Here is a 24,706-nt window from a genome sequence, read left to right on the forward strand (position 1 = left end):
CCCTTGCCACAGGCTTTCCATGGTACTGGAGTGACTAGCATGCATTACGTGCAGAGCGCTGACCCGAGAAAATGTGTGTGTGTGTGTGTCACGATTCTCAAAAATATTCGATTTGATTTGATTTTCGATTTTAAAGCCACGATTCGATTCAATTTTTCTATCTTTTTAAAATTACATTGCTATTAATACATTTCTTAAGTTGTTTATTTATTTATTTATTTATTTATTGCCTTATTTCCAATTCTGTTTTGGGGGACTTTTATTTTAAAACCGTTCTTACCGCGAACAGAACAGACATGAAACACATGAACATAGTTAAATGAAACAACAGAATTATAATTTGATTGTTTCAGCACACTCCAAAGAGACACAAGGTTAGTGTTTATGGAATATTGCACTTATTAATGTGCATGTTATGCCTCAAAGTAGGACTCATTTTGGACTGTAACTTCTTTTCACTTTCACAAGTTAAGTAGCCTGAGTTAGTCTCAGAGAGCTCCACTCCACTTATATGGGTTGCTCCAGCGATGGGCCCTTATGGCCAGAACACTTAGTGTGGAACAGAACATGGTGTTCCATCCTTGTGACCGTTTCTCATCTGTTTCACACGAAGAAGCATGAAAAATACATCATGGCTGATTAGGATGTTGTGTTCAAGCGTGGTGGTGGAGGTTGTACACTTCCCTGCACACAGGAAATGAAATCACTGATACATTGAATGTCTCTGCTAATTTATTATCATTGTTATCATTTCTGTTTACTGTATACTTTTCCAATTTTCTTTTTTTTATATATTTAGTTAAGTTTGTGTTTGATAGTTTGTAGTTTGGTAGTTTACTATTTTATCATTGGGGGCCAAGCAGCGAAGCTGCAGGGCAACCCTTAGTGATTCTATCTTTTCTTCCCTATTATTATTACGCTTCCGCCATTGAAGTCTATGGCAGCCTATAGAACCGACTGGTGAAAAGTTGTGAAATTTGGTACACTGATTGGGGACAGGCCAATAATTAATTGCACCAAGTTTCATGCCGGCACCTCCAGCGCTCTAGCGCCACCAACAGGCCAAATTTGGACGTGCGTTCACGCACGTAACTTTTGACTCGTATGCCCAATTGCCAAAAATGAGGTATCTTTGGAATCCTTGGACCAAGCCGAGTTCAACGCACCCTATGACGTCAATTTCTGCCATGATGGATTTTCCGCCATTTTGGACTTTCTAAAACCTTTAAAAGTTTCACGCCTCACATAGTTTGTCCGATTTTCCATTTAAACTTGGCACATAACACCTTCAGACCAAGCTGCACAAAAGTTATCAATTTTCATCTTCGAACTAAAACTGTTTGCCCGTAACAGCCAAGCGAAATATCGCGGCCGAAGCCAAACAGGAAGTGAGCTCATATCTCAGCAACCCTTTCATCTGTCAAAACCAAACTTAGTACATGGACTTATAACCCCATCAGTAGGACACTCAAAAATCTGGTGACCTTTGACCTCTAGGGGCGCTGTAATTAAGAAATATGCCTATTGGCCTGTAGCTGCTGTTTTGCTTAGAATTAAAACGCACTAGTGGTGTCTGACAATACTGTGGAAGGTCCTTAGGCCGACCCCAAGCCAACTTGTGATGTCATTGTAATTGATTCGGCCGCCATATTGGATTTAATCAAAACAGGAATAAGTATTCGCAAAGTCACAAATTTCAGCTGATCCTCACCAAAATTGGCAGAGACCATTTTCAGACCATGCCGTATAAGTGTATTTTTTCTGGAACAATTGACAGAAGCGTTTGCCTGTAACAGCCAATCAAAATTTTGGCGCTTAAGCCTAAACAGGAAGTGAGCTCATATCTCAGCAATGCTTTCATGTATCAAAACCAAACTTAGTACATGGTCCTCAGGACCGACCAGGAGGACGCTCAAGAAATTTGGTGACCTTTGACCTCTAGGGGGCTCTGTAATTGGCAAAAATGTATTTTTGGCCTGTAGTTGCTGCATTCTTCTGCAATGGAGGTCAATGGCAGCCCTTAGAACCGTCTGGTTCATCCTGATGATGCACAAATAAGTTGGTGAACTTTGACCTCTATGGGGGCATTGAAATTACAGCAAGCATGATCATATCTCAGTCGATCTTTTATTTTTATGTGAAACTGATGACAGCGAAGTTCCATCCAGTTCATTCTAATGCGTCGCGTGCAAGGGTGGGGCGGGTGGGACGGGCAGGGCGATTGGCGGGGCGGTGGGTTGGCTGGGTGAGGGGGCGGCGACACTCAGCCCTGGTTCAGCCCCACAAAATCAGTTATGTTTTGATGTGAAACTTGACCTTGTAACTCAGCCAATCTTGGGTTGTTTGACATGGAACTTGCTGTGACTGCTTAATGCTATATGCCTGATGCCATGGCATTGAGTTTCATGCCAAATCTGGACTGCTGGACTGCTGAACTGCCTGCTTGGCCCCCACATTGCTGCTTGCAGCTATATTTATTATTATTATTACTATTATTATCATTGTTGGGGGCCAAGCAGCGAAGCTGCGAAGGCACCCATTGTGTTTCTATCTTTTCTTATTATTATGCAACTTTCTTCCGCCATGGAAGTCAATGGCAGCCCATAGAACCGTCTGGTAAAAAGTTGTGAAATTTGGCACACTGATTAGGGACAGTCCCATGATTAATGTCACCAAGTTTCATGATGGCACCTCAAGCACTCTAGCGCCACCAACAGGCCAAAATTGGACATGCGTCACGCTAGTAACTTTTTGACCCGCTTTGCCCGATTGTCAAAAATGAGGTATCGTTGGAATCCTTGGACCAAGCCGAGTTCAACGCACCCTATGACGTCTTTTTTCCGCCATGATGGATTTTCCGCCATATTGGATTTTATCGAAAGTGAAACTAAAGTTTCACGCCTCACATAGTTTGTCCGATTTTAACGAAACTTAATACATATGATCTTCAGACCAATCCGCACAAAAAGTTATCGATTTTGTCTTCGAACTAAAACCGTTCGCCCAGTAACAAACAATCAAATATGCGCTAAGCTGCCAAACAGGAAGTGAGCTCATATCTCAGCAACCCTTTCATCTATCATAACCAAACTTAGTACATGGACTTATATCCCCATCTGTAGAGCACTCAAGAAATCTGGTGACCTTTGACCTCTAGGGGGCGCTGTAATTAAGAAACATGCCTTTTGGCCTGTAGCAGCAGTTGTGCTTAGAATTAAAACGCACTAGTGGTGTCTAGTACTACTGTTGATGGTCCTTAGGCCGACCCAGGCCAACTTGTGATGTCATCGTAATTGATTCGGCCGCCATATTGGATTTAATCAAAAACACGAACAAGTTTTCACAGTTCACAAATTTCATCTGATTTTCACCAAAATTGGCACAGACCATCCTCAGACCATGCCTTATCACTGCCTAATTTTCTGGAATTATTGACAGAAGCATTGGCCCATAACAGGCAATCGAAATTTGCTGTGAAGCCGCCAAACAGGAAATGAGCTCATATCTCAGCAACGCTTTCATGTATCAAAACCAAACGTAGTACATGCACCTTTGAGCCCATCGGGAGGACACTCAAGAAATCTGGTGACCTTTGACCTCTAGGGGCTCTGTAATTGACAAAAAATGCATTTTGGCCAGTAGTTGCTAATGTGCATTATTCTGCAATGGAAGTCAATGGCAGCCCATAGAACCGTCTGGTAAAAGTTATACAATTTTGCACACTGATTGGGGACAGCCCAATAATTAATTTCACCAAGTTTCATGCCGGCACCTCAAACGCTGTAGCGCCCACCAACAGGCCAAAGTTGGACGTGTGTTCACAGACTTAACTTTTGACCCGTTGACCTGAATGTCAAAATGAGGTATCATTGGAATCCTTGGGCCAAGCCGAAGTTCAACACACCCCATGACGCCAATTTTTGACCTCTGTGTTTAAATCACAGCAAGTGTGATCATATCTCAGTCAATCTTTTTTTTTTTTTTTTTTTGATGTGAAACTGATGACAGCAAGTTCCATCTACTGTAGTTCATTCTAATGTGTGCTGCAAGGGTGGGACGGGTGGGATGGGCAGGGGCAGTTCTTGGGCGGTGGGCTGGCTGGGGGAGGGGGCGGCGACACTCAGCCCTGGTTCAGCCCCACAAAATCAGTTATGTTTTGATGTGAAACTTGACCTTGTAACTCAGCCAATCTTGGGTTGTATGCAGGCTTGGAATTTCACCATTCTGGGGGCAAGGCCACTTGGCCTTCAGTTGGGCATATTTTGGTGGGGGCACAAAGGCCACATGTCAGGGCACCAAGGCCAAAGTTAACTATAGCATATAAAAATGATCAAAGTTGTATTTAGCCTATTCACTGCAGTAGACCTGCATCACTGTATGAAACATGACAAAAACATGAAAAATGACATATTACATAGAACTGTAAATCTTCTGATCATCTAATAATTATAGATATCTAGGCTACATATAACAGTTATTTTATATTTGGCCTGCTATGAAATCATGTATTGAACAATTTAAGCACAGCTCAGCTTTAAGAAACTCAAATAGCCTAGATGCATGCTTAGCATTTTGTGATCATTAAGGCTACTTTTACAAACTGTTAGTCAGCTGTCCTCTGATTTACCAATATCTAGGCGATATTTGTAACATTTATTTTGTATTTGGCCCATTATGAAATCATGTGGAACAATTTAAACACATTGTAAAACTTAAAGCCCAAATTTGGAGACATCCATGCAATTTACTGCAAATTCGAAACTGGATTACTCTGGAACAGCTAACTGTACAGGGGACTGTTTTACACCTTTGTGTTCGGTAAGGTCTGCTGTTTATTCTTATATTTGGTTTGTCATGTGTTAAAAGAAGGGTTCGTGAAGTATTCCACCGATATGAATGGGTAGGGAGATCATGGACGCAAAACCTTCAGTAGAATGTAGGATTAAATTGAATTATATTATTTACTTTTATCGCGAACCGTTCAACACAGCAATTATCGGCTAACATCGTTTAAAAGCTGAGAAAAAGCTCTTTCATGTGATACTTGTGATGTCTGTGTGATGATGAGTAGGTTACTTCACGAGTAGTTAAACTGAGAAGAATGGGTGAATTTGGACGCACTTTCTTTCTTGCACTGTCACTTTCTCCACTGCGTAAAAGACTAAATTAATTTGGCGCTTGTGAATGCTAAGATTATTTTAACAGGCCACAGGCTAAATAAAAATCGCTATTAGTAGGACGCAAAGCAGAATATTGAAAGAAGGGGCACCAAGGCCATCGCGGGCCTGTAAACCTCTGATTTTCAAAGGGCATCACGGCCAATCCAAGGGGCTACGACGGCCATGGCCGTCGTGGCCGCCGTGAAATTCCTACCCTGGTTGTATGGCATGGAACTTGCTGTGACTGCTTAACGCTATATGTCTGATGCAACGGCATTGACTTACATGGCAAATCTTGCCTGCTGAACTCACTGCTTGGCCCCCTCATTGCTGCTTGCAGCTATATTTATCATTACTATTGTTTTGTTTTTTGCTTTGTTTTGTTTGTTTGTTTGTCTGTAGAGCACTTTGTGCTTTGTGTTTGAAAAGTGCTATATAAATAAATGATATTATTATTATTATTATTATTATTATTGAAAGTAGAACTGAAATGTCCGTTGCCCTGTCTGCATCCTCTGTCCAGCCCTCTGGTCATCTAATTTGGACTTTGACCACTCATAGGCCCAACCAACCTGTCACCACTTAGCGCACAGAAATGTTCACCACTGCAACTTCCGTTTTTTGTCCCCTGTAGCTTTCATATCAGCATTAACATTTGCAAAAGCAGCTGGCCTCCCCACTCTATGGTCAGTCTCAGAGGAATACCTCCTCCTGCTCTTTTACCAGGTCACAGTCCAGAACTGTGCCCTCTACAGGTGGAGAGCGGCACTGCAGGCTTGCTGGTATTACTCTGGCATCCTTGTGTAAACGGGTGTCCCGCCACACTCTGTGTATGATCTGATCTGTGTGGCGTCATCTTAATTACTCTGTGTACCCAGATTAATTAAATGAGGAAACTCATCGGCAGAAAACCCCGGGATGGAATTGATTTTTTTTTTCCCGTTCAGAGATTACCCCCCACATGGCAGTGCACTAGACAGATAGCAAAGAGGACCGGATTTTATAGAACCATGTGAGTATCGGAATTATTATATATATAAGAGATGAACCACGCAAGTAAATGGAATGTATGAAACTGGGGAAAACCGTTCTGCACTGAAGCGCATTTGAAACAGCTCTCTCAGAGTGATTGTAAAACAATGTGTTCTGCATCTGCGCAGCTTCCCCTAATGCAGGGAACACATTAGGCCTAGGCCCGGTTGCTATCAAAAAAGCTGATCTAAAGGCAGTAATTAGTGGCAAAATTGTTTTGCAGATTGTGGGGCCGAGGACTGCTCATGAATGAATGATTATGGAGCTGTTGGTGGTAATCTAGTTATGGACTCCATTATGCCTGCAGTTTCCTGCCTTCCCCCTGGTCACACATGTTTAAAAGTGCATTAGAGCCGTAATGGAGTGCGTCAGAGGGCTCCGTGGAGCCGGCGCTGTGGGGGCCCTGTGGCTCTGAGGATTATTTATCTGAGGCTGGCAAATAAGACAGGGGGAGCGGAGTGACGCGATATGGCCCATCCATCAGGGCCACGTTATCTCCACAGGAAAATCCCGCTCACCAAACCTCGCTCTCAAACAGAGACCAGTCACAAGGGTGTGTGTGTGAGGTTGTGTGTGTGTTTTTGTGTTTGTTACTGTAGCAATGACTTCCACAGAGCACATTTTGCATTATGCATTCAAACACGCAGCACTAATAAGCAATATGCACACAAACATACGCACACATACACACACTCACACACACATACAGTACAGATTTGCATGAACACATAAGTTGCATTGCTCAGACTCTGGACTGCATGACAATGGTTTGCTTTTCAATTTTAAGTGCATCTAAAAGTACCCATGTGGATTCACACACATTTCTTTTGCTATCAAGCTGTGAGAACAAAGTGTTTTTAAATAAGTTTGGCAAAATATAGAAATGAACATATTACTAAATGAATAATTTAAAAATCAAAGCCTTTCTCGAATACCCAACATGTAAAAGATTGGGGTCCTGAAATGTAATTTTTGGTTCTGCATGAGGCCAGGAGAACATAATGGTCTCGGTTATGGAACCTGTCGTGTCGAATTCTGATTAACTGATTCAAACTCAATAATTTGAAACAAACAAAAATTTGGACAAAGTGAAAGAATACCTAAGATGTGTAATGCATGTGTAATGCAATCTAGACTGCGTCTTGAGCATTGTGTGTAGTTCATGAAGAAAGTTGCCATAACCTGCCGTTGCTCAGCTTTTGTACCCCTTCAAGTAATCTTCACTTGTTTGTGTAAACTCAGAATAGAAGGAAGATCCTATTTCTCCTTCACTACAACTAGGTAATACCTAGCTAGTGCTCAGGTCTCATTCTATTGACTCCCTGTGACCTCTCTGACCTCGCTGACCAGCATCTCTAGGCTCCAAGTCCTAATGGGTTTTACTATTTTAGGTCTATACTGTCAGGTTACAGCTCATTTCCTTGTCCAGCATAAAATAAAGACACTACAAACCATCACTTAGAGATGGTCATGAGCTGCCTCAGGGGTTCCTGTCCCAAGATGCCTCCTAAAATGGGTCCCAAAGACGCCTGGATCAGTCAAAGGGTCTATCAAGGCTCCCTAAAGATGGCTATAGAGAGCCGAAGTCCCGACCTTTCTGTTTGCCTCCATGGGACCTATCTTTCAAAAAATTTTGAACGCTAGTCTATGGCGAAAAAGAAATTATTTTCTGGTCCCGGTTGACTTGTGCCTTGAATTACCCATATGATGTTTGTCAATTTTAAAGACAATTTTTCATGTAAAGACATTTGCAGTTTGTTTCGTAACTATTGAATTACAACATTGTGAAAGATCGAAATTCCAACGACTACAAACCCATCAGTCGCGCTAGTGACGTTAGCTCATTCACAGCCACACTAGATTGTACAAGCATACCAGCAACAGGTCTTAATTGGGCTTTCCTTGCCGATGAAAATACCATCAGAGGATTAAACACATCAGGTAAGTTGTATTCGTCCATAGACTGTACATTAGATACTGTTAAGTGACATAGCAGGCAGCAAGATGCAACCGTTAACTAGCATAACAGCTAATCTTATCGTTTCATTACGTTGGTGACGTACATCGTTCGAGACAAGAGATGTAGTCCACTGAGCGGATTCTCACAAAACCAACATAACTTTTGAAGTCTGTCGAACAACAGTACTTTCTTGACGTTTAAAATTATCTTTGAAAAATTCACACACATCATATGTGAAATTCGTGGCACAATTCAAACTGGACCAAAAAATAATTGTTATCGCTTCATTAACTCCCGTTCATATTTTTTTGAAAGATAGGTCCCTTGTAGGGGAAGTAAAACGGAAGTCACTGGGACGCTCTATAGACAGATGCCCCTTACCAATCAGCTGTCTCAGTCCCTTTAAGAGTGTCATGTTGTTCCTGGAGGGCTAGAAGATATTTTGTCTGTAAAGCACATCGCTTTGCAATGGCACACACAAAAAAAAGACATAGACTTAGACAAACTGATGTGGGTGACAGGCTGTGATCAAATGTAACAGTTCATCTTTTCCCATGTTCTCTTTGCCATTGCTAACACTCAAGCCAAAGCACACTTACATTCAAACCCTTCACGGTCACGGTTGGATGAGCCTCATCTATTTTCTTGTCCAAAGAGTTGCTCAAGCAGACCACTCTATTTAGTGTAGCTAATATGGTGTATCCCTCGTGGACAAAAAACACTGTAAAGAGAAAAGGTATTGACCTTTGAATGCCCTTGAAATGTTACACACGGTGAACTTACACAGAGTGAAGTGACAAACAAGTAACAAGTACAAACAAACTGTCTTGTAGGCATGCCTGTACATTTAAAGCCTGTACATTTTGAGATGTTTACTTTTTCATGGTGTACTAAAGCACCAATGGTAATGTTAAACTTTTAACTGTACTTTTTTGTGGGAAGAAAAAGCAGTGTGGCACACTAAAAGTGACCCTAACTATACCTATTGTTTCATAAGGGATAGCAACACCCAGATTTGCCATTCATTTTAAAAGTTGGCACTCCGGTTTAAACTCGGTCATCTGACAAGTCACTTTGTTGAAGAACTCAGATGCTACACAGTGGAGAGAATTATTAGTATCTGCCTGTCGAGTTTTTTTCCTACCTTTTTATTTATTTATTTTCTGGTCACATCAAAGGCTGTATGGAAATAGCAATGATGTAGCAAGCGTCTGTTTAGAGGGCCTGATGAAAGAGGTGCGTGTTATGTAAGAACAGGAGGCCTATGATGGATGCATCTGGGTCCGCAGTTGGATTTGTGTGTATACTGTATGTGTGTGTGTGTGTGTGTGCACTTCAGCCGTGCCTACTTGTCAGGGTTCGAACCGGCAACCCTCCGGTTACAAGTCCGAAGCGCTAACCAGTAGGCCACGGCTGCCCCATAAAGGTGTGGCGGAATCAGGCAGACGCTCATTATTCATCAACGAGCTCAGACCTCTGATGAACACTTCTCCACACGCAGGGACACACACACACACACACACACACACACACACACACACACACACACACACACACACACACACACACACACACACACACACACTAAGAGCTTGAAACCCTTGCAACAAAAGACGCTCACGCAAAACATCAGACGGGAGTTATTTTCCGCACTCTGTAGCCATTACGTAAAATAACCCACACAGTTTCTCATGCTAACTGAGCTTCAGCATCTAAGGGCTGTCTGTATGGTGTCAGATAGCAAAGTCACTCCCAGTAATCTTGGTGTTGTAGGATTCTCTGGTTGTTGCGTTGTGTTTTAGTTCTAATGTTTGTACTGAAGATGGCTCAAGATGGTCAATAAAGCTTGACGGCGGGATCAGGATCGGCGATTAGATGATGATTTATTGTAGATGGTACAATAATGAATAACAGAACACAGGCTAAGTCTCGAACAGTAAAACTGTCCAGAGTCTAACAGTTGTGGTTGTTATTAGAAGCGGCTACTGAGCCTTCTGACAGAAGATGCTCCTCGGGTCACTTCCTCGATCCGTCAAAACCTAAGACAAAGCCTGTTATACTAAAACATACAAACGTCAATCATGCCAACGTGGCAGGTGCCAACCTGTGTACAAAACCCGGCCCTGGCCAGATGGAGATACTAGCCCGAATAGGCAGACATGCTGTCTCCCTCGGCCCATGTTATCACTGATGTTCCTCGGATGTTCCTAAACATCGGCCTGTGACCTTCCTGCTGGTACACAGGCCTAAGGCACAGTTATGTACAATAATATGGACCTCTCCCCGTTGTATACTACACACAGAAGTAACATATGAACACATCAGAATACAGTAAGAATACCCTAGAATTCTACAGTGTCAAATTAACTGTCACAGTGTTTTTGTATCGACTGTTGATGGGTTAATTGGCATGTCCCACATTAGCTGGGGTTTGTTTTCTTGACCATGATGTGTTGAGGATGTACAGTATATGGCATTCACAATGATCTTAAGTGCCTATATTGGTTTGAAGCATCTGAATTGTGATTGACTGATGGAAAACATGTCTATTTTTGTCCTCACTCTTCAAAGGTATTTGTTTGTAGCGAATAGTGATTGATATATCAAAGCAACAGGACATTACAGGACACAGGTTCTTGAGCATACCTCAGAGGTCACCAAAGGTCACTATTTTCCAGTGTCTCAGCTTTCTCCTGGACTGTGCTCAGCAGCACCTCTGCAGGTTGAGTTCAGGGGCTTTTAAAGCAGTATTACCATCACTGGTGCTTGCTTTCCCATAACAAAAAAGAACCATAGGAATCTTATAGTATTTTGGGACACAATATTACACTAATTATGGTATACTTTCCCTTGAAAAAGTAAATACCTGGATGCAGCAGAATTTACAACTTAATCAGAACAAGACTGAGATTATTTTATTTGGGAACAAAGAGGATTGAACACAAATGTGACTACTTAGAATCTAAAGCACTTACACCTACTGTAGAACTCAAGTAAAAAACGTGGGAGTCATCTTAGATGGGGACCTGACTATGAATGATCACATTTAAAGCATTACTAAATCAGCATTCTGGCATCTCAGAAACATAGCTAAGATTAGAGATTTTGTTTCTAGTCAGGATTTAGTAAAGCTTATTCATGCTTTCATATCCCGTAGGGTAGATAATTGTAATGGTCTCCTAACTGGCCTCCCCAAGAAGTCCATTAGACAGATTCAATTATTTCAAAACACTGCTGCTAGACTATTAACCAAGACTAAAAAGAGAGATCACATTACACCCATTCTTAAATCTTTACATTGGCACTAAGTTAATTTCAGAATTGATTTCAAGGTTCTACTTCTAATATATAAGTCACTGAATGGACTTACTTGGCCTCAAATATTTTTCTGAAATGCTTCCCCAATATACACCGGGTAGAGAGCTTAGTTCTTAGTTCTACTGGAACTTGTCAATTAATAGTCCCCATAATTAATACCAAGCAAGGAGAAATGGCATTTAGCTATTATGCCACACAGTGCTGTAATCAGCTTCCAATAGATATTAGTTTTTAACTGTAGAGTGTTTTAAAAAGAAACTCAAACTATTTTGTATTTTTATCTTTATTTTAATTTAATTTTATTAATTTATTTTTATTTATTTTTTAAGTACTATTCAGTTTTATTTTCCCCCTCAATCTATTTAATTATTTTATTAATTAGTATTATTATTACTGTCATTATGTTTATTTTATTTTTAAGCACATTGAGGGACATCCTACTGTATGTATGATAATGTGCTATATAAATAAACTTGAACTTGAACTTAATAATATATTATAGGAATCTTATAGTATTTTGGGACACACTACTGAAAGACTACGGATTGTTTCACAACTTGTAACACTGTGTCAAAATGGTGGACACAGCGTATTTTGTCATCTCTTCCCTAGGTTTAAAATTCATGGAATTCTTTCTTTTTTTTGTGAAACACAGACAATAACACCATCAATAAGGCATCTGTAACACTGCACTCTTTGTTCTCTGTTTCTCTCTTTTCTAGATTTCCCACTCGGAATGGGAGCACAAGCGGGGGTCGAGAGGATCCCAGGTAATCTCCATCTCCCTGTACCCTCACACTACGCTTATGGAATCATGTTGACATGCTCTAGAATCATGTCATGTTAGCATGTTCTGGAATTGTGTCATGTTGAAATGTTCTAGAATCGTGTCATGTTGATATGTTCTAGAATCGTGTCATGTTAATATTTTCTGGAATTGTGTCATGTTAACATGTTCTAGAATCGTGTCCTGTTGATATGTTCTAGAATCATGTCATGTTGACATGTTCTATAGAGGCCCTGACAGTGTCCTGTGTGGCCTGCATCTCCTCATCAGTCCTAGCATGTGTCCATTCTGCTGCCCCTCCTGTGTGTGTGTGTGTGTGTGTGTGTGTGTGTGTGTACATATGTGTGTGTGAGCCCATGATTCGGTGCATGTCTACTCCATCGTGGAGACATTCCTCACAGTCTCCGAGCTGGAAACGCACAGTCATAAAACATGCATGACACCCTCTTTCCTCTCCTGAGTGGAATAGCGTGTTTTGTGGAAACCTGACATGAGTTCAGAGAGCCCAGCCTGCCCAGGCTCCTCACATGAGAGCCGTCTGGCCTGGGGTGATGAGAACAGGGCTTGGGGTGGCCTGGGGTGGGTTGGGGTGGGCTGGGGTGTGTTGGGGTGTGTTGGGGTGGGCTGGGGTGTGTTGGGGTGGGCTGGGGTGTGTTAGGGTGGACTGGAGTGGGCTGGGGTGATGAGAACAGGGCCTGGGGTGGGCTGGGGGTGGGTACAGTGGAGGGTTTACACCATCAGTCCTCTTCATGCCTGCGATTGACCTGTTTCCGCTGGAGATAATGTACTGAGGTGTCACACAATCCCCGGAGCCCAAACTTTACCCGGCACACAATGAAACAAAGGCCCCCGTGCTGGCATGGCCTGTGTCTTAGTGTACCCTTTGTAATCAAGAGGATATCCTCCCGTTGGGGACACGACTGGGTGGGTGGGTGCACTGTGTGCTGAACTCTCACCTTCTCTGTGGCTCTGGTTGTAGATCTGATGCTTGCTCTGTGGAAGCTGGGCACATGATAAGACAAATAGACAGTCAGCAGAGCTTACAGACAAACTCTGTACACACTCCGCAAATGGACTGTTTGGGACAAGAGATTTTAAATAAACACTCTTCAGCTGCAGCTTTCACCTTGATCGTCTGTGTGATTTCAAAAATCATAGAGAAGCTCAGAAGTATCTTTTATCTTTATTTCTCCACTACTCACGCATATGAGCTCTATAAATACATAGTAAATATTTACATGGCTGTAAAGGTGAGGGAGGAGGAGTCATTAGTGACCCACTTAGCGGTGCCGGTTGTTTCTGCTCAAGGTCGTGAGGAGAGCATATTCGCACTGATTGATGAATGGTGATGGCTAACATTTTGACTGTTGAGCCCACTTGGAAGTTATTTAGTTAGAAATCTGGGATTCGTCAGGGGAATCTTGTAAAAGCCTCGACTGACAAGATGTTTAAGAAGTGGAGGCTGGTCTTGCGCTGTCGCATCTCCTGGATGTTTTTCCTTCAGCTCCTTTCTCTGAAGCGGCCCCGCATCAGAGAAAACCAGCTGCCTGTCGGACGTGTAAATCATGTCGTCTTTTCCAGAGCCATTGACCAAAAGGATTTATTGATTTCAGCCGGAGCCAGATATGCCAACAAGCACACATTAGAAGGGTCATTTTCCCCAACCGCAGTTTTATTACAAAGATTGTGGTGGATGTTTTAAGTTACAAATCTAAGGAAAGTTCCACGCAGAGAATATTTATAGAAGGTACTGAAAACATTGGGGCTGCTGGAATGTTACCTGCGGAGAGAGCCTCCATCAGGAAAAGCACGTGTTGCTCCAGATTTCACGGCCCCGCGCTGATTCATGATGGAAAGGCTGGGATCCACCAAATTCGTCGAATAGCCAGAGTTCCAGGGAGTAGCCAGCCGATGGCTGTGAATGTGGTCAATGTGCCAAGAAGGCTTTCGAAAACACAGACAGACTGTAAACCATTATCACCACAGAAAGAGCCTGACAAAGACATCGAGAGAGCCAAGAGACAGTGGAAATTAGCATATGAATAAACATCATGTTGTTAATAACGTGGTCTGATTCCATGTTCCGGGCATCGTCATGTTCTGTCTGCCTTGAGAATTAGATTGAACAGTTGTAAAAGTAGCAGGAAAAGAAGAATATGTAAATGTACTGCCAATCCCCTATCAGTAACATGTGTGCAGAATCAATCTTTATTGATTCCTCATCCCTAACATTGATAGTCAATCAGACATCAGAAATGACCAAAAGGTGGACAATGAGTTTAGCAGCTCTAGACGTAGTGTGCTCGTAATGAAGCCGAGCGATTGGTCGTGCTAGTGGCCTAAGATGTGGCCAGGTCTCTGACATGGTTACGTTTACCCAAATGTGTAGGGTCGGAGGTCAAGCGTTTAAGGTCGGTGGTCATGCGTGTAAGGTCGGAGGGGTGAGCAGGGGGGATGTGATGAGGGGATAAGACTCTGTAAAACAGTCTGCACAGTTTTAAAGTGCTATCTGTCTCTGTTGGATCTGTGTGTTTTGCTGAATTTATCATTTATTATCTATAATCCTGTTGGATTTGTTTTAATCCAAATGTTGCTTCAGCACAGTTCCACACTGCCCAATAACTAACGCTGATCTTGAAAGGATTGGAATCACAAAGACACTGGCATGCCACAGGCTTTGTAAGTATTTTTTTCTCACAGCATTGGTGTTATGCTGATGGACTGGACCTCTCTATCCCTCAATCTTCACTTACAAGAGGTCCTCTCCCTACACTCCGCCCGGAGAAAAGTGCTTTGGAATAAGGGAACGTTTTGAAAGGAATGCAGAGTTCAGCAACTCTGGCAGACTGTCTGCTGTCTGGTTTGGTGCTGCGCTCTCCTCTCCTCAGCACACCCGTGTGTGTGTGCGTGTGTGTTTGTGTGCGTGTGTGTGTGTGTGTGTGTGTGTGTGTGCATGTGTGTGCATGTGTGACTGTGGCACGGTTGCTCTAGATTGCCTCTGAATGCCGGTCAGTGGAGAACTCCTCGGGTTGCATTTTTTACTGTTCATTAATGTCACTCTACAGAGGGTTTCTCTACTACAGTATTTCCAGTAGAAGCCTTCATTTATGTAAGTGTGGGTGTGAGTGTGGGTGGATGAAGCATACATGTACATTTACATTTACATTTATTCATGTAGCAGACGCTTTTATACAAAGCAGCTTTTCAAAATGAGGAATTACATTCAAACTACATTGCAAAGGAGACCTTAGGGTAACAATAATCCTACTACTACAATGAACAATGCTACAAGTGGATAAGAGCTCAGAAGGTTATGTACCAGTCAAGGTGAGGTCTAAGACGATATTGAGAGATTGAAAAAGGAGGTAGAAGGAAGTACTTATACTTACTTACAGTATGTAAGGGATAAGGTATAGGTCATTATCGGGAAAATAAGTCCTGACAGGGCGAATGGGACCCCGATGCACTATGGGGTCTTGTTTCGCCCTGAAGAGAGTTGTTTTCCTGATAATGACTGGCGTTCTATATATTATCCTGCTTATTATCTGGCTACTTGCCAACAGAAGAAAAAGAAACTTCACATGATATGTCTCTTGTGCACACATAGTTCACAACACACACTGAACTTGAATCAAACATTCACAACACAGCTGATCAACTGTCTGCTTTAACTGTTGAAGTTCCATTGCAAGTTTGTGTGTGTTCTATATGTAATGTACGTGTGTGTGTGTGTGTGTGTGTGTGTGTGTGTGTGTGTGTGTGTGTGTGTGTGTGTGTGTGTGTGTGTCTGTATGTAGTGTACGTGTGTGTGTGTTTGTTTGTTTGTGTATGTGTGCGTGTGTGTGTGTCTGTGTGTGCGTGTCTGTGTCTGAATCTGTGTGTGTGTGTGTGTGTGTGTGTGTGTGTGTGTGTGTGTGTGTGTGTGCATGTGTATGTGTGTCTCAGTGCAATCTTTAATCACCTCCTGTTTTTCATCATCATGGTTCAAACTAAAACCTTATCATCATTTCACATGGTCATAATTTTGAAAAAAATATTCTTTATCACTTTTGTGTGTGTAGTGCTTTCTCCTTCTTCTCTTTCCTCTTATCTCATCCCTCTATCTCTCTGTCTGTTTCTGAAGTCTCTCATCCCTCTATCTCTCTGTCTGTTTCTGAAGTCTCTATGAAACATGAGGAGAGGAGAAGTGAACGAAAACAAGCCGTCCTCCCTGTGGACAGTATGATTGGGTACTTAGGGTTCAATTGCCTTGACCTCTCGGTGTGCTTAATGACCCTTTTACTCCTTCTGATTAGTTTTGATCTGTCCCTCTACTTTTTAATAAAACGTTTAGATTTTTTCCCTCCCTTGGTTCATATGTTTTGTGTCTTGCTGATTATTTGACCTCACACACACACTGAAAATGCCATTGTGTGTGTGTGTGTGTGTGTGTGTGTGAGAGAGAGAGAGAGAGAGAGAGAGAGAGAGAGAGAGAGAGAGAGAGAGAGAGAGAGAGAGAGAGATGTTGCTGAATGTGACTAGAGGGAGTTCACATATAAGAAGCAGCTGTAATGTGATAGATATTTGTTGAGTCAAGACTGGACCTCAGGGCCAAAAACATGGTTGAGCTCCAACAGAGGATGCACAGTGCTTTATAGTGGATAGGAATAATGAGGATTTTCATATTTGTGTGTGTGTGTGTGTGTGTGTGTGTGTGTGTGTGTGTGTGTGTGTGTGTGTGTGTGTGTGTGTTTGTGTGTGTGTGTGTGTGTGTGTGTGTGTGTGTGTGTTGTGTGTGTGTGTGTGTGTGTGTGTGTGTGTGTGTGTGTGTGTGCCTGTCAGCACTCATGAGTGTGTTAATTTGTGTCTGTAGTGAGGGGGGAGGCTTTTTCAAACCGGCCTTTATTGCCCACTACTGTGGCTTGTTTACTTAGAGAATCAAATCTCGTCCATAAATAAGGCCCTGGGGCCCTCTGGTTCACTCAGCAGAAAGGGAAGCAGTGCTGTGAGTCTTGCTCTACTGTTGCACTGTACAGACTCCATCTGCCTCCAAGGCTGCAGACTTTACGTATGATTGACATGATATTTTTCTTTTTTACAAAAATACAGCCATTGGCAGCATGTGATGCACTCATACCATGCAAATGGAAATCAAACTGTATGTAATAGTGAGAAATTATACTGAAGCACTTAAGTGAAAGTGGGAGTTAAGACAAATCTGTTAACAGTAAGAGAAAGTCCATTTGAATGCAAACAATATGTCAAATGTGACAAGTAATCATTAAATACTTATAAATACATAAATACATAAAAGTTTTCCGTCAAGAAGGCAGCAAAAATTTAAATAGGTGGAACAAAACACATTGGAACACAACAAGAAGCCAGAAAAATGCTTGCACTTCACATGTTGTGAAGTGAAGACTCTGTGTATGTTGTGAAGTGAAGACTATGTGTATGTTGTGAAGTAAAGACCGTGTGCATGCTGTGAAGACTCTGTGTACGTTGTGAAGACTCTGTGTATGCTGTAAAGTGAAGACTGTGTGTATGTTGTAAAGTGAAGACTGTGTGTATGTTGTAAAGACTCTGTGTATGTTGTGAAGACTCTGAGTATGCTGTGAAGTGAAGACCGTGTGTATGTTGTGAAGTGAAGACTGTGTGTATGTTGTGAAGTGAAGACCGTGTCTATGTTGTGAAGTGAAGACTCTGTCAAGTCAAGTCAAGTTTATTTATATAGCGCATTTCATACACAGAGATCCTTCAATGTGCTTTACATAAACAAAAGCAAACAGTAATAGCAAATAAAAGCATAGAAGGGCAATAGTCAAAGATCATAATAAAAAAGAAAACATAAATCGCACAAGGTAAAATCATTTAAAAATAAAGAATAATTAAAAAAACAAAATAAAAGACACAAGGTATAATAAAATAAAGGCAGATTCAGAATAGTTTGGTCTTAAGTCTAGATTTAAAACTGGCTACAGTTGGGGCTCAGGTTTTTGTCCTTAGACCTGAGAGGTCAAGAAGGTGTGTACTGCTGAAGCATGTCTGATAGGTATTTAGGTCCTGCTCCATTTACTGATTTATAAAGAAGCAGTAGTGCTTTAAAGTCAATTCTGTGACTGGAAGCCAGTGCAGGGACTTTGGAGTAATGTCGTCAGTTCTTTTAGTTTTTTATGAGAACCCTATAGTTGCTGCATTTTGTATCACCTGAAGCTGTTTGATAGTCTTTTTAGGAAGGCCTGTGAAAAGCCCATCGCAGTAATCAACCCTGCTGGAGATAAATGCATGAAGGAGTTTTTCTAATGTGTGTGCATGCTGTGAAGTGAGGACTGTGTGTATGCTGTGAAGTGCAGACTCTGTGCATGTTTTGAAGTGAGGACTCTGTGTAGTTCAGAGGTGAAGAGACTGTGTAGTTCAGAGGTGAAGAGACTGTGTAGTTCGGAGGTGAATACTCTGTGTAGTTCGGAGGTAAAGGCTCTGTGTAGTTCGGAGGTGAAGACTCTGTGTAGTTCGGAGGTGAAGACTCTGTGTAGTTCGGAGGTGTGGTTTCACATCCTCACTACGGTTCTGCGCTGACCTCTGTGAGAGCCTCAGATTGTCACAGTCATGACTGATGTTTCCACAAACCCGCTTTACGGCCTGTGGCTTACAGTAAAGCGAGCGAGTAGCGCTCTAGCAGATGTCTGGAACCCTGACGCTGTGTGATGGAGGAGGCTGGACCGGCGTCTAACACAAATGGCGTGCGTCCATGTGTCCGCCCAGCCCTGTTTGTGCGAAGGAAGCCCAGCGCCCAGCTGCAGCAGCTTTATGAGGCTTCATGAGTGTCCAAATATTCGAACCATGGGGGTTGTAGTGATCGGAATGGAGTTTAATTTACATTTCACATTTATTCATTTAGCAGATGCTTTTATCCAAAGCGACTTTCCAGGAACATTCCAAAATAACATTCAAGCTACAGTGCAGAGGAGACCTTACTGTAGCTAGCAATAAATACTACAGCAATATATAGTGCTAGTTTCGCACAGGAAGCAGCCTGAGGCTGTATGGCAAGCCTTTTAACTTTTAAACGCTAAGTTTAACATTGTAGATATCAACAACGTCAGTCTAGCTGTTAAATGTTAAAATGGCTTGCCATAGAGGCTGCCCAGTGGCCGTCCCGTCCTGTCCCAGAGTGGATAAGTGGCTGCCGCTTGTATTACGTCATGCCGCAGGTAAAAGTGATCTTTATTTAGTTATTAAGTTGGCTTCATGTCTTTTAGAGGAAATACCAGGCCTATGCAGTGATTGTCCTTTTAAGTGTGCAAGGTACTGACTGTCCTTTTAAGTGTGCTAGGTAGTTTCCTTTTAAGGGTGCTTGGTAACGTAGTTATTATGTAAATTAGATTTTTTTAACAGTTTTTGTTCATGTGCTACTTCACCTTTACAAGAACATGATGACAAAGCAATTATACATGTTTTGGTAACACTTTATTTTAATGTGTCGCTGTTACAGTGTACCTACCTAATTAGGTACAGTGGTACAACCTGTGTAACAACATGTACTATCAGGTACTATCATTGTACTTGCATTATGTATTTGTGGGTACCTACATATAGTTGTTACATTGTAATACTGAGTGCTTTTACAAAACTTTGCCAATTTGCCTAAATTTTCATCAGAGGCAAAGAGCTGACCTGAGACCTGCTGGATGGGGTAAATCTAGTCATGATAGATTTGATATACAAAGCATGCTTAGCTCCAGTCAAGGCCTCATTGTCTTCAGTGTACATGTAACACCTGTGCTGCTACAACCTTGTTACTCTTTGATACAGTGGAATAAACTGGAACAGGTCTTGTCTTGGAACAGGTCTACTAATTCACATGTACTGTGTGGTGTAACAGCAGACGCATTTCAACACATCAATTACAGGATGCATAACATCATTGACAGGATGTATATATGTAGATGTAAGTACTTAACTGGTACACTTCATTTTAATGGGTTTATGCCACTGTATCAAAGAGCAATAAGTGTGTACCAACACAGTTGATATATGTACTATGTAGTGAATTAGTAGACCTGTTCCAAGACATCGAAGACATAACATACATGTCATATGTACATGTAAGTAATTAACTGGTACACTTAATAGGTTTATTCCACTGTATCAAAGAGTAACAAGGTTGTAGCAGCACAGCTGTTACATGTACACTGAAGACAATGAGGCCTTGACTGGAGCTAAGCATGCTTTGTATATCAAATCTATCATGACCAGATTTACCCCATCCAGCAGGTCTCAGGTCAGCTCTTTGCCTCTGATGAAAATGTAGGCAAATTGGCAAAGCTTTGTAAAAGCACTCAGTATTACAATGTAACAACTATATGTAGGTACCCACAAATACATAATGCAAGTACAATGATAGTACCTGATAGTACATGTTGTTACACAGGTTGTACCACTGTACCTAATTAGGTAGGTACACTGTAACAGCGACACATTAAAATAAAGTGTTACCCATGTTTTTACTTAATTAGTGCAAATATACACTCTTTGCATTATTTAGTGAGAGCTAATTTGCATATGGGTATCATTTTGTTGACTAATTTGCATGCAAGAATGGGTCTGTGAAGAAATATTCGTACTGTTACAAATATTGTTTTCACACTGTGTTGTAACTGATCTTCCCCTCCAGTTGTCCACTTAATTTAGTAATAGTAAAACACTTAGAAATAGTATACAGTAATAGTTAATATCCAATTTTTTTATATCACGCATAGTTAATGAGCTATTTTGCATATTTTGACTAAATAGCAGAAATAAAGGGTATGGATTGTCCCACTTATGTTTCGTTGACATTTTATGATTAGAAGAATAGAAGAATATTCTATCTCTTTCAGGTGTAAAGTTATCTGCAGTGTAAATTCTGGTCATGTTTATATTAGTAAATTTACATAAATAATGCGAATATAACAAAAATGCCTCAAAGTAAGCACATAGCAAGCACTTACAACCCATTTTTTCAGTGATCAAATGTTTAATGTCGTCCTGCAGATCTTTCATCAGATAAGCTTCCATATCCTTCACTTTCCTTTCGATCAATTTCAGAACATCCTCAGTAACATTATGGGCTCTAATATAACAATCAAGACGCAAAGCTTATTCAAATTGTACACTCAAGTTTTTCGCCATGCGCGTCTCTTTTATTGAACAATGCGCTCAGGGGTGTGACAATTAACGACCTAAGGTGTGGCCTGGTGCAAGATCTAAAAATCGCTATCGTACACTATCTAAAAAGCATTGCACCACTGACCAAGAAAAATCTGGTCTTTAGTGAGGCGCATATGGAGCACAGCTGAAGACGCACTGTCACGAGATGTAAGCAGCAACTCCTCTGCAGGATAAATGTCCTTTAAATGTCCTTTTGTTTTTTTGTTCAGTCATTCGAACATTATTGGGGTAAGTGTTGCTTTTTTCAGGCTATGTGTTCGATGGTAACCCATTGTCAGTCAATAGTGAAAGTTATTAACTGTGTATAACTGTTTAGTCTTTGACTACGACATCACGATGAAGTAAGTTTCACTTTGCCAATGAGTTCAAATAAAAGACGAATGCAGATGTGTGTAGGCTATACTCTGATAGGTTTTAGTATGGTTTAGTGAAATACCTGTTCCATATGGTGTAGTGTGCAAGCAGATTCCTTCAACTGCGTCGCTGACTATCAAAATACCGATGCGCTGTTTGAAGTTGCGCTGCTTGCTGTTAAAGGGAATGACAGATGTCATTTTCATTGGTTTAAAGGATGTTACACCCAAACCACACCCATGACTGATTAAGAAACATAAGACCAATCTTTTTGCTCTAGGCGACGATGTTTGATAACAAAACCACCCCCAATGTGGACTGGACAAACCCAGTTTAAGCTATTTGCCAGTGACCATCTGTTTTAGATCGCCAAAATATAGCCCAATATTTAAATGTTTCCATTTCTTCTCTGTCCAGTGTAGTCTCTGAGCGGCTGTAAGGGAAGGCAAATGACAGGTAGCAGCTTCCATGGTAGTAAACATCCACAGCAAACACATCAAATGATTGTCCACTCAAAAGAAGACTTAGGGCCCTATCTTAACGATCGGAAACAATAAAAGTCGGAAAGTAGCCTATCAAATGCAAAACGCAAGGAGCTTTGTGGGCTGATCTCGGGGGCTGTTGCTATTTTACCGCTGGGATAAATTACTCTTGTGCCCGACACAAATCTAAAATGGGTTGGTCTGAAGTAGCTACATTACTCATGCATGACTCATTACATGCAATAAACCAATTAGAGCGTCATCTCACATTTCCTTTAAAAGCAGGCGTGCTTGTCCCATGGCGGATTGCTATTATAATGGCTGATTTGCCAGGTGCACACCAGGAGTGGTTCACAAGCGATGAGACCGACGTTCTCATCAGGGCCGTAAAAGACAGAGAAGTGGCATTGTATGGGGATGGGAGAAACCCACCCAAATTAGCTTTGGTTAAATAGGCATGGGAGGAAATTGCCACAATTGTTTCCATGGCTGGCATTTTTGTTTTTGACAACATGTAAATAAAGAAATGTCACAAAGACATACTTTCCGATGTTTTGAGCTCACTGTCACTGAATCACAAGGACAGAGTTCTCACGAAAGCACAATCTGAATTGTCTCTGCGAGACACTCTGGCAACGAGTAATGATGCACGTTACTTTTACCCCTTGCATGGCGAGGAACCAATCACGTCGGTGTTGATGACGAAAGTGCCACAATGAATCAGTCAGTAAACATTGGTAGTAGTGTTATCCAATTGCGTGCAGTGAGATTTTCAAATGCATGCTTGGTGCCACCCCTCGAGTTGGGCCATTTTCATTATTTGTGGCCAGACCCTTAATCTTTTTAGATTACCAGGGTCTGGATTTTACAGATTAGTAAAGTGCCTCCTGACATATCCAAACACCTGAAGTGCATCTTCAGTATGCCGAATGTTCGTTCAATTACACTGTGTGTTTGGGTGTGTTTTCGATTAAATAGCATTGCCAGGAGATGGCAGACATCTGTCACAGCCTGACGGGTCAGGCGTAGGTTACGCCTACATTCCTCCTCACTGAGGGAGAGATAGGTCTGTCTGGGCCGGCAGACCCTCTCCCTCCCACGTCTAATTCTCTGTCCCAAGATGTACTCCATCTCACTGTGCAATAGAATAATGATAAGCAAGCGCATCTTAACCAAATTGTGCACACGCTACATTATTGCCAAGCATGCGCCCTTAAAATATATCTGAAAAACGCGCCACTGACTTTAGACTAGGTTTTTCTTGGTCTGTGGCGGAATTGTTTTCTGAAACTGCAAAATAGCACCAGGGAACGTTTGCGCCGGAACACGCCTCCTCTTTTCTCTGAACCGCCCCAGGGAGCACAAGTTCATTCCCTAATTTACCGATTTGCGTCTGTGGAGGGAAAATTCCGCTCTATTCCGCTCGAATGCAAAATAGGAATGAAACAAGCGCCAGTGTACAAAGTCATTGTGCACTGAAAATATGACGGCATCAAAAAACTTTTGGCATCAAAGGCATCAAAAATCTTGTCATAAGATTTCTTTGACATGTAAATCATTGCCTCCTACTAGGAAAACGTTACGTTAGTTGGACATACCAGTCTTGATTTGATAGCTAGCAAATTATGCTGATGCCAATACTGGTTGATAGGTACATGTTGATTACCAATTCTCATTGAATAGTAACAAATGTTTTCTGTTTTTATTTTAATATTACTGTATACTATTTCCAGTGTTTCCCCTACAGTGTATTTAACAGCGGCGCAGCGCCACCGCTGGATTTTCAGCGCCGCTGCAACATAATATCACGAGATTCACTTAACACACTGTAAAAGCACAACGGCCAACGTCATCTCGAAATTTTTCTGAAAGTCTTGAGTAAGTTAAGTGCATCAAATCCGCGACTTAGCCTCTCATTATTCAGGACATATATGCGCATGATGTGTCAGGTGATTACAAGCCCAAAGACAAGTCTGCAGCCCATATGGCTAGCCTACGTTCTGAACACGGTTACATTGTTTAGCTATCCGACTGATGGGGTCTTGCTCCGCCACAGTGTAGCCTATGGTGTCATCGTTCACTTGTAGGTTACACAATAAATAGCCTACTTATAGGCCTGGTGACAATAAAAATTATATTAGTTATATTTCATCAATGGCTGTTTGTATGCCGTGAATTCGCTTTGTAGCCTATGCCATATGTTAAGCTTGAGCAATTCCTCTGATCCAAAGCCTGCTTTGACACATTGACACTAATGTGAAACATGCATCCTCCTCTCCTAGCCTACATCAAATAAAAGAAACCAATTCATGATTACCGAAATGAATTTAACATGGGGGGGAAAAAGTTTGTTGCGATTTAGCCTACTGTTGTGATGCGGTTCTTTCTGCTGATTGGATTAACGTCCGGTGTCGTCAACTCTGAG

General features: G+C 41.7%; 1 protein-coding gene across 1 annotated transcript in view; it reads left to right on the forward strand.

The window, feature by feature from the left end:
- The window catches only part of LOC125303230 (cGMP-inhibited 3',5'-cyclic phosphodiesterase A-like), a 97,077-nt gene that overhangs the window by 34,314 nt on the left and 38,057 nt on the right, over positions 1-24,706 (forward strand). The window contains exon 2 of the mRNA XM_048256844.1: positions 12,192-12,239. Within this exon, the coding sequence (XP_048112801.1) occupies positions 12,192-12,239 (48 nt within the window). The remainder of the gene's footprint in view (positions 1-12,191; positions 12,240-24,706) is intronic.

Source organism: Alosa alosa, chromosome 11 (genome assembly GCF_017589495.1).
Source record: "Alosa alosa isolate M-15738 ecotype Scorff River chromosome 11, AALO_Geno_1.1, whole genome shotgun sequence".
NCBI lineage: Eukaryota > Metazoa > Chordata > Actinopteri > Clupeiformes > Clupeidae > Alosa > Alosa alosa.